Consider the following 14,236-nt stretch of genomic DNA (forward strand, 5'->3'; position numbering starts at 1 on the left):
CTTGATGTTAGACTTCCTGTCTCCATTTCTCTTAAATAACCCAGTTTGGATATGTTTTCCTGAACATTATTCATCTGTATTTCTTCTGCAGAAAAGTACCTACTCATAACTTCACTCTCTTTTCCTATTGAAATACTCATTTTCTGTCTTTTTTATATGACTTGTCTTTTTATGTGAAATCGAATAATCTTTTATCTGCCAAATAGGAAGGAAATCTAATTCACAGCTGCGATTTGCTTTGAAATGCTGTTTGTCATATCTTTTTATCATGTCCAAGTAGTAATCTGTATATAGAATGACCGATCATTTTTTCCCATTAGAGTCCCTGGCACCAAGACCATGATTAGAAAGTTCTGCTCTAAAGGACAAAACTTTTATTTTTATTTACTTTTAGAAGTTTGCTGCACTGCTATTCCATGTCTACATGTATAATTAAAAGTCAAGCACATATGTTGGTTCTTGATGACAAACTCATTGAAGAGTCACCATGTAACTGGCACTTCTATAAATGTTTGGAAGTATTTACTCAGTTATTCCCAGAATAATCGTATTAGTGAGCCATCATTATCTATTTAAGAAAAGGGGAAACTCAGACTTTTAAAGGTATAAGGGTTTGCTTCAAAACTTCCTGTCCCCTGGGCACCGTGGACCCATGCTGACTCAGCAGAGAACAACTCAGCCAACCCCAAGCCGGAGGGACATAGAGATAGTGGAATGTGGACAAAGAGTGATCTTGGCGGGCTGCAGGGAGGAGGCGTCCTTTCTCAGCGGTCAGCAGCAACCAGACAAAGGGGATATCGCTATGGGAAACAGTCATTGCACACCCTCACACAAGGGATACACAGCTATGCTAGTCGGGGCCAGAGCCCTCCCCCTCAGAAGGGTGCCCCCCACTCAGCATTTTGTCTATAGTTAGGTTCAGAGAGGAAACACAGAGCCCAGCCCGAGGCCAGGAAACAAACTGCCAGGAGTACCTCTGCAAGCACGTGTGGTTTGGTTTCCTGTCCTGATAGTGGGCCAGGCTTCAGCAGAAAGGCCCCATCAGAAGTCAGGAAGCGGTCTGGTTATATCTTCACATCACCACATGACTTTGAGGTGGTCACAGACAGATCTGGGCCTCAGTTCCCCTGTGTGGGAGGAAAAACAAAACAAAACAAAAACAGTTCCCTCCCAAACCCCACTGTGGCGTTAGGAGAGAGCACACACAAACACACTGGTTAAACAACTCTGTGCAGCTGCGTAGCAGGCATCGGCCCGAGATTCCCTTCTGACTCCACAAGTCCATCCTGCTTCTCCCCCGGGGTCTCTAGGCAAGAGAGCCCATGTCCTCCTGTGTCCCTCCTCTTCTTGTCTGTCCTTTTGCCCTTATCCTCAGTCTCTGCTCACTCCCACTACAAGGAGCAGGGCTCTGCACCCAGACAGAGTGGGGAACAGGAGTCAGGAGCTTGGGAGGGGTGGTGGGGGTGGCAACAGGGGACTTGCAACCAATACCCTCTTCAGTCAGGAGCTCTTGGGGGGCTCCAGGCAGCAGGTGCTAGACCAGCAGAGCCCCAGGTGGCCACAGAAGGACTTACATGTTAGCACAGGGCGAGATGCCCTGACTCCCCAACTCCTACCTTTTGTTGTTTTATAGAAAATCTCTTTGTAAATTGCATCATTTTTTAAAGTGCCAATATTCACTAAAGAAAGATGCGGAGTCCTGCTTCTGTGTAGCTAGCTATTACACAACAAGCACTTTAGTGCCCACAGGGGGCAGGAGTTGAGGATTTAGATATGATTGGTGGTCCAGGCTCCTGTGCTCCACCCTCCTCCCGTTGACCTGTCCCTGCCACCAACCAGGCTCTCTTTGCTCCCAGTCTCACTCTGCCCTCCTTTGCCAGGGACCCTCCCTGCACTTTCTTACTGGCACTGAAACTCCACCTGCTCTCCTCTCCCCTCCAGCACCCATAAAACCTCCCAGGGTGGAAATACGTCACTGACTCACCAGACAGGACTGCGTGTGAGGTTTCTGACCACTCTCAGGGCCAGTGGGGTTTAGGGTTCTTGCTCAGACCTCTGAGTTCCCCTGAGATTGTCACCCACCCTCAGTGTGGCTTGCCCTGGAGAGGAGGGCAAAGCCAGGGTCCTGCAAAGAAGAGGCAGTGAACAGAGAGAGGCAGGTGGGAAGCCTGTTGCTTGACCACAGCTTCCTCCTGGCCATCCCAGCTCCTCCGCCAAGGGCAGCCCTGATGGGGAAGGGGTAGCTGGGCACGGAGGAGAGGAGCAGCCGCTATGGAGACCCAGGAGTCGTGCACCATGCTGGGCTATTGCCTCCAGATTCGCAACTGCCCCTGGGGGTCCCGGCTTCCCTCTGCCTGCAGTGTCAGCCCTCCCCAGCTCTCCTACTCCCCAGCCTGGCCTTGGCCTTTCTCATTTTGTCTCTCTCAGAAGCACTGGAAGATCTGAGCAGAGTCAAACCAGTTCCCGGTTTCCTCTCCCCTGGGGCCCCCATGTCTTCTCCCACCAGCCCACAGGGAAAGGGCGGGAGGTTCTGAAAGCCTTGCTCCTGCCGTTGTTGCTGCCACTGCTGATTGCAGGTGAGGAGGAAGGGAAAAGTGCGGGGAGGAGAGGAGGGTGCTATGGGGACATCTGGGATATTGTGACATGGAGCAAGTGCTCTGGGCCATGGGACAGCTTATGGTGCTGGTGTGGCCCTGACCTGCAGCCCACTCTCCAGGTTCATGGGCACTACCAGAGGCTCAGCATCTTCACCGAGTGGCAGGGCAGACGCTTTCTGTGACATGCCAGTACCCTCCCAAAGGCTGGCCCTATGAGAGGAAGGGCTGGTGTAAGGAGCTGTCAGCGTTCAAGTGCACCAGGCTCGTCACCAGCTCTGGTCCCGGCAGGCTGGTTCAGTCCTCTCGATTCTCAATCTGGGACAACCCTAGCACCGGTCTCTTCATCGTCACGACTGGTCTGAAGGAGGAAGACTCAGGATACTACTGGTGTAGAATCTACCACGCTTCCAGCAACTCTGTCTCTAAGTCCATAAGATTCTATCTGGCAGTGTCACCAGGTAAGCCCCTTCCTGGGGATCCCCTCGCTCCCTTCTAGTGCCGCCTGGTTTCCTAACCCCCCTCCATCCAATTCTTCTGGGAAGGCTGCTGGGAACAGGTGCACACACACTCCCACCTCATTCGCTGCCCACCTTGATGATTTACAAGTCTCCTAAAAGATGCTCAAACAGATCATTTGTGCATGCTGACGAGCCTGAGCTCCTATGACCTGACCACAGGGGAGCCCAAGACTGTCCGGCATTTTTAGAGAAGGTGCCTGAATCTGGCACATCATAGGTACTCAGTAAATGTCTGGCCACTGGCCACAAACCAACCCCCCAACCATGTGGGTAGCATGTTGGGCTGTCCATTCCTCCTGGCCCAGATCAGCAGTCAGCATACTGGTCTGAAAGCCAAGGATGGTTTTTAGATGGTTGGGAAACAAGTAAAAAAAAAAAAAAGATAAGATTCTATGACACATGACAAGTAAAGGAAATTCAAATTGTCCAGAAATAAAGGTTTGTTGGGAGCACAGTCATGCCTCTTTGTTTATCTCTGATCTAAGGCCATTTTCATGCTATAGGAGCAAAGTTGAATAGTTCCAACAGAGACCGTAGAGCCCACAAGCCTAAAAGTTCAGTTGTAAAAATGGCCCAAAGCCGTTCGCTGCAAGTGTGCATGTAGGTGGTGGGTGTAGGTGTTCAACATTCTAGCCTTAATGTTGTTGTGCCTCAGTCGTAACTGAGCAAGAACTTAGAAGTGAAATAGCAATTTCCCATATTAAATGCCATCCACACTTTGGACAAACAACCTGTATAGCCACACTGAAGGACTTTAATGTGACAAAGAAACATTCCTGCTTGTTAACTTCCTTAATCTGAATTACACCAAGACACCATAACTCTTCAGAGATAATATATTCAAAATTGTTCTTGTGCTTTAATAACAACTTAATAGAAAACCGGTCTCATAGAGTTATGTCGACAGAAATTCAGGAAGGAATTTCAAATCAATTTCCACAAGCTCAATATTTTTATTTTTAATTTTTACAAAAGGGAGCTAGTGATGTTCTATTTTCAAAATGCATCCTCAATCCTTCGTCAGTAGCTGGTTCCAAAATCTATCTTATAAAGTTATGTTTATATTTAAAACATCTTTTGATGAAAAAATGGATTCTGGATCTAGGAATTTCCTATCACGTATCTTCTTTCAGCAGAAAATAAAATTCAAAACATTCTATCACACTATTAAGGTTTTTCCATGAGTACCTTTGCAGATATCCAAATTCAAGATCATCACCTGTTTTGATGATTGTTACCAAATTAAGAACATGCCATAGCAACTCATAGAAACTTCTTCTGAACCTCTCTAACTTCTGTTTTTGCCCTGAGATTTTGTTTGCCATTGAACAATATGTTGCTTTCTTCCCTTGCGTGGAATAACCTCAAAGCCATAATATAACCAAGGCTGACGGTATGATTCACATGTTTAAAAAGTTAATCATAACTCGGTTTCGATCTTGCCAAAACATTAGCAGTCCTTTCCGTAGATCAGACATTCTCAACAGAACTCTCCCTCTAGGTGATCTCTGTTAACTTGGCACACAATACCAACTGGGCAGGGTTTGCATATTATCACAGAATAAAGAGAACGATTTCAAATTCAATACACTCATCTTTATTTATCTTTACTAACATATAATGTATTATAAGCCCCAGGGGTACAAGTCTGTGAATCGCCAGGTTTACACATTTCACAGCACTCACCATAGCACATACCCTCCCCAATGTCCATCACCCAGTCACTCTATCTCTACCCCCTCCCCCCCCGCAAGCCCCAGCAGCTCTCAGTTTGTTTTGTGAAATTAAGAGTCTGTTATGGTTTGTCTCCTCCCAATCCCTACTTGTTTCATTTTTACCTTCTTGACCCCCCAAACCTCCCGCCCTGCCTCTCGAATTCCTCATATCAGGGAGATTATATGATAATTGTCTTTCTCTGATTGACTTATTTCACTCAGCATAATAACCTCTAGTTCGATCCATGTTGTTGCAAATGGCAAGATTTCATTTCTTTTGATGGCTGCGTAGTATTTCAGTGTGTGTGTGTGTGTGTGTGTGTGTGTGTGTTTGTGTGTGTGTGTGTACACCACATCTTCTTTATCCATTCATCTGTTGATGGACATCTAGGTTCTTTCCATAGTTGCTGCTGTAAACATTCGGGTGCACCTGGCCCTACGGATCACTAGATTTGTATCTTTACGGTAAATACCCCGTAGTTTAATGCGTTCATCTTTATGTAATTCACAAGTTTTACCACTTTGGGAAGCGCACAGTGTGGGTCAGCCGGTACTTTCTCATAGCACGCCTTCTTAATCTGAACGACCATTCCAGAATGTCCTCCCGCCCAAGCAGCTACAGCCACCAGAACATATTCCTGCGTGAACCTGGAGCCCCAGACCCCTGGTCAATAATACAACCCTTCATAGCTCTATTCAGTTCAGGGATAGTTGTGTTTCTGACAATGAAGCAAAACGAGACAGAGGAATGACTTCCTCTCATCCTGTTCAAAATTGCATGTACAGTGAAAAGAAGAGCTTTTAAGAAATTTATAATTCAATCCTCTTTAAAAAAAAAAGTTTATTTTGAATTTGTGGTTTTATGTTTTCCGTGTAAATGTCACTCGTTTTCATGATGTATTTGTCCATCAGCCAGCACATCTCAACAGCTAACTCACTGGGTTTGGTATTCCACCATTCATTATAGCTACAAAACTCGTGCTATAGGACAGTGGCATCGCTTCCCATGGCTGTCGGCACAAATCTCCACAAAGGCAGTGGCTTAAAACCGCACAAACTTGTAATTTCACAGTTCTACGGATCAGAAGTCTGGATCTCACTGAGCTAAAATCAAGGCGTCAGAGGCTGTGCTCTTTCCCGAAGGCTATTTGGATAGAATCCACATCTTGCTCATTCAGGTCTTGGGCAGAATTCTGTTCCTTGTAGCGATAGGACAGAAGTCCTGTTTTCTTGCAGACTAGGTACTTTCCAGCTTTTGCAGCTTCTAAAGGCTGCCACATTCTTTGACTTGTGGCCCCCTTCCTCCGTCCTCAAAGACAGAGGCCATCATTTCCCAGCTGCATTTCTCTCTGACTACAACTGGGAAACACTCTCTTGTTTCTTATTTTGTTTTGTTTTGTTTTAAAATTTCATCCATTTATTTGACAGAGAGAGAGAGAGCATAAGCAGGGAAGCAGAAGAGGGAGAGAGAAAATCAGGCTTCCCACCGAGCAGGGAGCCAGACTCAGGGTTCGACTCCAGGGCCCTGGGATCACCACCCAAGATGAAGGCAGAGGCTTAACCAACTGAGCCACCCAGGTGCCCCCACTCCTTGTTTTTAAATACTAATCATTAGATGGGGTCCACCCAGAATCTCTCTCCACCCCCAAGATCTTTTTTTAAAAATTTTCCTGTACTTTTTAAAATTTTTATTTTATTCATTTATTTGACAGAAGGAGACAGCGAGAGAGGGAACACAAGCAGGGGGAGTGGGAGAGGGAGAAGGAGGCTTCCCACTGAGAAGGTAGCCCAATGCACGGCTTGATCCCAGGACTCTGGGATCATGACCTGAGCCAAAGGCAGGCACTTAACGACTGAGCCACCCAGGTAACCCACCCCAAGATCTTTGACCTTAATGGCATCTTTAAAGTCCTTTGGCCACAGAGGTTGACATTCACAGGTTCCCAATATTAGGACACGCACATTGTTCTGCCTACCCCGGTGACAGATAACCTTTTCAAATAAACTCAGTTCAAACCCTTTGGAATAACTGCAGACGGGGAAGCATCTTTGGAATTAATTCCACTATCGTCATTTGGTTTATTATTACTGCGACATTCAGAGAAGAGATGGCTTTTCTTGACAAAAAGCTCAGGGACTTTTGTTTTGCTGTTTGTGAGTCCTTGAATGAGCTAATCACTCCTCCACCTTAGTGAATCATGATAAACTCTAAATTTTTTTTAGCAAGGATAGATTGAAATTTTCAATGATTATAAAAATAACAAACTTTAATAATTTTTCAGGTGTTTACACAATTTTGGGTTAGAGTCAACCAACTACTGTTCAAGTGTCATGGTCCTGCTCTGTAGCTTGCCCCCATGGAGACTTCCATGACCGGGTGACAATGACCAAACTGGTCCATATCCTCTTCCACCAGACCTGTTTATCAGTCATGTGCGTGGACCTTGGGACAATGTCAAATTGTAGAATTTCGAGATCCTGACTCCCAATTTCTGTATTCATCCTGTACGGGCAGGTTATAAACAATCTGTGGACCAGCACCAGCCCATAGACCACACACTGTAGCTCAGGACTAAACGTTTCCCTGAGGGTCCTGAGGACCTTCTCTGGTTGGGCATAGGGGTTGCTCCAGGTCATCGCTCCGGGCAGCCTCACAGTCATGTCCACTTGTCCATTGGCCTAGGACTCTCTCCAGGGAAGTCCCCGGTCATGGGGTGTCCCAACACCAGGCACCCTCTCCTCCCTGTCCCCTCAGCCCCTGCCTCTCTCTTTTCCTCAGCTTGGGGGAGACTGCTCCCCTCATAGGCACTGGGTGGGTGTGCAGACCTAAACCCTGACAGTCTCCAGTTCCTGTCACAGCATCGGGTCAGACACCACCTGTTTCTCTTCAGGGCTTCAGCCACCCCCAATGGTCATTGTCCTCTTGTCTCCTTAATAGCCCTCATCACCTTTCCAGAGGTGACCTTTCACCAGCCTCCATCAAGAGTTCTTAGCACTGGTAGGTCTGGGGTCTTTCTGGGAAGGCAAGGCAAGTGGGGATGGGGGGACAGATAGCTCACAAAGTTTCAGAATTAAGAGAGGGCTCCATAAAAGGTATTTATCCAGGCCATTGGGGCAGTGGGGCCTGCAGAGGGGCCTAGGGTTCTGCTGCCAAACTGGGAAGGACAGGGGTGGGAAAGCAACCTTAAAATTCCCCATGAGGGACCCCATCCCCTAACAGTCCCAGAAGAATGAGCAAGGGAACAGATGCCAGAGGTGAGGGCTGCTTAAAGACAGTGACTATTTCCACACTTGGGGAGGCTGAAAGCTAGAGAGTGCCCTTCCAGCCATGTAGAAACACTTGGAGGGAATTCCAGAATTTCTGAATCATCTTCCAGTGCTCTTTCCAGACCAAGGAACACCACCACAGGCCCTGTGTAGATCCTGAGCCACAGCTCTGTCTAGTCTTGAGCCAGAGGACTTCACAGCCTGGACGCACCCCCACGACTTGTTTTTTATCAGGGTTGACAGGCTTCTGTTCCCAATCCAGCCGACTTTCCTGTGGGCCAGAACAGGTGTGCTGTCCCACCAGCTAACGAGGGTTCTTTCTCGCGGACAGCTCCTGCCTCCACACAGGCCATCCGGGCTTCTGCTGAGCTGGTCTCATCAACGACCCAGAGCTCTGTGCCCCCAACTGGAAGAGCCAAGGAGGCCCCCAGGGCCTCCTCTGCCCTCACCACCCTTTCACCGTGAGTTCAGTGTGGGATCCTCACCCCGACGGCCCTGGCTCAGGGGCCCACCACCCCAACCCACTCCTCTCCCCTTCTTGTCCCCTGTCCTCCAGGCAACAAAACTCCACCCTCTGCTCTCACCCTGCATCCCCCAGCGCTCTGGTCCCCGTGCTCTGTGTGCTGCTTGTGGCCAAGGGTCTGGCGCTATCAGTCCTGACTGTCCGGTGAGTAGGTTTGGTTGGGTTTGGGAGGAAAATGGAGCACAGAACGGCTTCTGTTCCAGACCCATGGTCAGACAGGGAATCAGCCAGTGAACACAGAAGCAGGAAAAACTATACCCAACAGGGCTGTCCAAATGAGTCCCTCCTGGGCTCCATCCATTGCGTGTGCTCAGTAGTGACCCTCCCCTATGTCCTTCTCAAACTCAGGTGCCTCGTCCACATCTCTCAGTCTGTTTTTCCCTTGCCTCTTCTCCTTTTCCCCCTTTCCTTCCCCTGCTCCTCTCCTGCTCTGATTCATCCCTCCTCCTGCTCCTGGACCATTGACCTGATTTCAACCTCCCACTCCCTGTCCTTCCAGGAAGGCCTACCTGCAGCCACAAGGCCAGGGCACCCTCCCAGGGCCCAGCCCCTTCCCAAGTGGTGAGGGAGAAAGGCTGTGTGCAGGAGGGAGAGTCATGCCCTGGGGAGAAGGGAACACAGGAGAGCGAAGGTAGGGGGGTTGGGGGAAAGAACGCAAGACCAGGAGTTCCTGGGGTCAGGCTTGCTGAAGGAGGGACCAGCTGTGGGGGACAGGGTGACTGGGTCAAAGAGTGGATTTGAGTCACTTCCTATATTTCTCCCCATCCCCCCATCCCATCTCAGAGCCTTAAGGAGTCCACACATGCAACATGGAGGGAAGTCTCTGATGCGTCCAGTTCCGCCCAGGCCCCAGGCTTCGGGATCCATGGATGGCCAGTCTTCCCCAGGCTCCCAGGGAGCTCCTCCCTGGACTCTGAACCCTTTGTTCACTGCAAAGAAAAGGCAGAAATCCGACAGAACTTGCTCCAAGACCCTTGGCTACATCCCTTACTCCAGTGCTGAGGATTTCCCAGCCTCGCCTCCTCCCAAGATCCAGGCCCACCAGTTGCTCACACGCAACTGGCTTCTGGGCCAGCACCATCCAGGTATGGGAGCTGAAGGCCAGTGCAGCAGCTGTCCCCCAAACCTGAGCCAGCACTGTGGGCGACTCTGACTTCTCTCCCCGCTGCCTCCTCCCCTAGTCCTCCTCCTCATCCCCCTTCCTCCTCCTCCTCCCCTCCCCTTCTTCCCCTCCCCCCTCCTTTCCTATCTGTAGCCCTACAGCTCAGCCAAGATCCCAGGTCACCCCCAGCATTTCTCTCCCCATCTCCATTTGCTCAGCCACACTCTGCCCTGCTGCTCTGTTCTGCTTCTCTCTGTTGTTGCTGCCTCTCCATCCTCTTCCTCCCTCTTTGCAAATCCCCACCCCCAGGCACTCTTACCTGGCCAGTCTGTCAATCACCTAACTGGTGTCCTGCCTTTGGTCTCCACCTCCTGCTGGATTGCTCCCCCTTATCCATCCCTTTTCAAACACCCCGTGCATTTTTACTGCATGGGAGATCGAGTCCAGGGTCATGACTGGGGTCTCAAGTTCTTCCAGGTTCAGCCTCCCCTTGTCACCATGTAACCGTGCACCACCCCCCACTTCATGCGGCCCTCACTGCCACCAAGAGGGCTGCAGGCTCCGGAGAACAGTGACCCTCCCTTTTCCTGCACAAACTAAGCAGGAGGCTCCACACCCAAAACCAGCCTGGGCTGACCCCAGGCCCTGCCCTCCTAGAGCTACTGTCTCTCTGACTCTTCTCTCTCCATGTCAGATTTTCCATACTGAAACTTTCTTTTCCCTCCTGTTCTTCATCTATTTTTCTTTATTCCTACTTTCTGGGAAAGCTCCTCAAGGTTACATTCCAGTTCTTCTATTCAAAATTTACTATTTATGCTACCACAGCTTAACATTTCTAAATGGTCTGATTGTTCTCTGAATGTTCTTTACAACCTGCATGTTTTCTTTGGGGATGTCATTTTTTCCTCAGGCAATATAAAAGTTTTCACTTTTGAGGGTTTGTTTGTTTGTTTTTAAGCTTTGTGTATCTTCTATTCCTTCCAAATACCTTTTTGTATCTTCTGTGTTCTCCTTTCATTGACCTCTGTCTTTCCTCAGAACTTTCTGGAAACCTCTCCTGCTTCTTGGCAGCCCTTCAGGAGTTAAAAGCTTGGAGGCTCCCTGTGTGTTACAGAGATTTGTGGACACTACATTGATTTGGCAAGGGCATTGTTACAGACTGTTATGTCTCCCCCCCCCACCCTGTCTCCATTCATATGTTGAAATCCTAACCACCACCCCCCATAATGGTATTTGTAGGGGGGGCCTTGGAGGTGACTGGGGAGGATGGTGCCCTTATCAAAAAAGACCCCACAGTGTTCTCTGGCTCCTTCCACCCTGTGAGGACGCAGCTAGTAGACAGACCTGTATGAATCAGGGAGGTCTCGCCAAACACGGATTCCACTGGCAACTTGGTCTCGGACTTCCCAGTCTCCGGAACTGTGAGAAATAAATGTTGCATAAGCCGCCGAGTCTATGGTATTTTTGTTACAGCAACCCAAGTGGACTAAGACAAGCATGGCTGCATTTTTTTCTCTTTGACACCTCAGTTTCTCCAAAAAGCCTCTTTGAACTGTTCTCCTGGGGATGAAAGCTTGGTTCTAGGCACCAACTGTAGCAAAGCAAAGGGGCATCTCTGCCCAGCATCTGTTTTCACTCACTTGGACCCCAGGTGGAAGACACTTTCCCTCTCTGCGGTGCCAGGTTCCCTGAGCAGGAGTCTCTGACTCACATCTCATCAGAGACTAACCTGCAGGTTGTCTGCAGGGTGTGAAGAGCGGAAGGAGAAAGGATGTGGGCAGTTGACCTACTCATTCTGTCTCAGGGGAGGCAGAAAAGAGACAAGTCTGACCACTTCTCAACCGAGCCCCCCACTTGTAGTCTGTGTCCTGAACTACCCATGCCTCCAATTTCTGGGGGTTTCTGAGATTCTAAGGTAAAAAGGATTCACTTCTTTTTTCTCCTACCCCCCTTTCTCTGGTCATTAAAGTCATCCCATTTTTACCCAGGTTTAAGATGCCCCTGGAGCTCTCTCTCTATATATCCCCAAAGATGAATTTATATAATTTTTACCCATTTACCACCACTTCTCTCACACAAATTCCACACCTCCTTGGTGGGAACAGAAAGGACTCAGATTTTCCATCAAACTGTCTGTCCCCACTCCCACTACCATGGGCAGGACTGAGCAAGACCCCCAATCTCCACTTGCTCCTGTGAAGATTCCCAGCCCCTTCTCCACCATGCCCCCCACAGCCAGTGCTGGGACCCCCAGACCTGTGGCTTCATTCCTTTCTCCCTGCCCATCCCAGCCACAAGAGCCCAGGGCTCCCTGGTCCTCCCTCATCACCCAGGATCGTGTTGTAATACGACCTTGTGAATTCATCAAATGAGCCCATTTTCCACTTTTTCCCAAATCCATCCATCTTTTTGCTCTTCCCTCTGAAACATGAGCACTCGTGAGCTCAACTTCTCTGTAGGTCACCTTCCTGTCTTCACAGAAATTTGCCTTTCCTCTGAGAACACTGCTCTCTCTGTAGTTGGGTGACACTTCACTCTCCTTCACCACTAAGCCTGACGTGGGCAGGGTGTCCTCTTCACCCCTCACTGCCACTTCCTATCTGCTTAGCCTACGGAAAGCAGCCCCACAATTTATTTCCTGCCATCAGACTATACCATAGACCGCATTATTGTGACATCTCCTATACTATCTGGAGTCGCCCTCCTTCTTCTCATTGTCCTTAACTGCTGTCTTATGGTTACTCCCATGGTTTCTGTCATCATCCTTGGTGAGCTGGAACCCACTTGGACTCATGGACCATCCTCCCAAATCCCTGGCCTCCCAGTTCCTGACCTCCTCTGCCACAATGATTTCATCACCTTCCTGCCTCGGCCACCCATTCAGATGGCCAACAGGAATAGTGGCTCCCCTCCTTGGTCTTAACTCAGAGCACCCACCTTCCCACCACCACCTGTCTCTCTAGCTCAAGCCTACTCACCTGATCACAGTGCCCCTTCAACCCCACTGGGATCCCTAGTCCCTTAGTCTTGCCATCTTGTCCCTCTCCCTCACTGCACTCATGCTTTCCTTTTCCTTGGCTTCCATGGCCCACCCTTACAACTGCTCTGTGGCATACAGTTTCAATTCCTTTTCCCCCTCTGCTTTCATTGAACTCTCCTGGCACAACTCAGCCCTGGTTGTTTCCGGCTTTCCACTTCTCCATCCTGCATCTTGTCCTAAAGCTGAACACAGCTGGAGAAAAGCAACCCACCTTGAAAAGTCTCTCCCTTACACAAGTGGTCTCCATTCTAGACCTCTTGTTCACACTGCCCTCTGGCCCCCCAAATTCCAGTGCCCTCTCCTCACCCTTAGCTGGTGTCCTTGCACCTTAACTCACTGAAAACAATGAAGCCTATTTGGTCCAGTTGCACCCATCAATTACCCCCCTTCTGTGCCCCAAGTGCACCCTCCTTTCCCTGCTCCCATCGCAGGCTGAACTCTTCACATAGGAACCCATCCCATCTTCTCTTGTCTACCTAAGAAAATCCCAGAGGTTCACCCCCTCTCATGCGTCATGACAATCAGAATGTAAATGGGCTATGATGTCTCTCTTGACCCCACAGCACCTCCACCTACTGCCCCACGTCCTATTGCCCTTTATGACAAAACCCATAAAAGGAGTAGATATATGCTCAGTCCCCAATCTCTCTCTCTCTCTCTCTCGTCTCTTAAACTCCAATCAGGACTTTTTTTGACCCACTCCCTGAAACATCTTGCCCCTGTCCCCAGTTAATTCCACATTGCTAACTCCAAAGGTTAAGCCTCAAAACTCATCATATTGGAAAGTTGAGTAGCTTTGGATACGACTCACCACTCCTCACTTCCTGAAATGCTTTTTTCCCTTAGCTTACAACAACAACAACAAAATCTTGTCGTTTTCCTCCCAACTCATTTGATGCTGTGCAATAAGTTACCCAAAAAGTCAGTAGAGTAAAACAACAAATGATGTATTTATTATCTCAAAAAAAAGTCTGGAGTGGGGAGTCAGAAATTTGGCAACATCTTAACTAGTGTTCGTGATTCAGAATCTCTCATGCACTGCAGTCAGGAGGTCAGCAAGAAATGGAGTCATGGAAAGATTGACAACTGTGGTCCAGTTCCAAGATGGCTCACCCACACAGTTGCTGAGATGAGGCCTCAGTTCCTCTCTATGTGGGGCTTACTTCATGATGTGGGAGCTAACTTCCCCAGAGAGACCGATCCAAGAGAGACTGAGGAGGAAGTCACAGTGCCTTTCATGATCTAGTCTGTGAAGTCACACACACTTCAATAGAAGGTGGTCGCTAGGGCCAGCCCACACTCAGAGGGAGTGGGATGGGTCTCCATATCTTGAAGGAAGAGTTACGGAACCACCACAGTTCCTCCCCAGGCAGAAATTATTGACATTTCTCCCTCATTCAAAATACACTCATCTAAAATGCACTCACAGGTGAAAGGAGTCAAAAGGTAAAAATGCAAGATTAAAAAATGGAGA

The 14,236-nt window shown here is 48.8% G+C and overlaps 1 protein-coding gene across 1 annotated transcript; it reads left to right on the forward strand.

Moving 5' to 3' along the window:
• The first annotated feature begins 652 nt into the window (after positions 1 to 652).
• Positions 653 to 11,162, forward strand: NCR2 (natural cytotoxicity triggering receptor 2). The gene is made up of 6 exons (XM_046006069.1): positions 653 to 853; positions 2,186 to 2,576; positions 2,717 to 3,055; positions 8,429 to 8,558; positions 8,654 to 8,764; positions 9,404 to 11,162. The coding sequence occupies exons 1-6, from the start codon at positions 653 to 655 to the stop codon at positions 9,771 to 9,773; spliced, it is 1,542 nt and encodes a 513-aa protein (XP_045862025.1). The 3' UTR covers positions 9,774 to 11,162.
• The last annotated feature ends 3,074 nt before the right edge of the window (positions 11,163 to 14,236 follow it).

This window comes from Meles meles, chromosome 5 (genome assembly GCF_922984935.1).
Source record: "Meles meles chromosome 5, mMelMel3.1 paternal haplotype, whole genome shotgun sequence".
NCBI lineage: Eukaryota > Metazoa > Chordata > Mammalia > Carnivora > Mustelidae > Meles > Meles meles.

Bases quoted from the DNA above. Each gene is read 5' to 3' on its own strand.
- NCR2 (XM_046006069.1), top strand. From the start codon at position 653: ATGCTGACTCAGCAGAGAACAACTCAGCCAACCCCAAGCCGGAGGGAC. The intron at 854-2,185 runs GTCGGGGCCAGA...GCTTGACCACAG, and splicing joins AGGGATACACAGCTATGCTA to CTTCCTCCTGGCCATCCCAG. The intron at 8,559-8,653 runs GTGAGTTCAGTG...CCTGTCCTCCAG, and splicing joins GCCCTCACCACCCTTTCACC to GCAACAAAACTCCACCCTCT.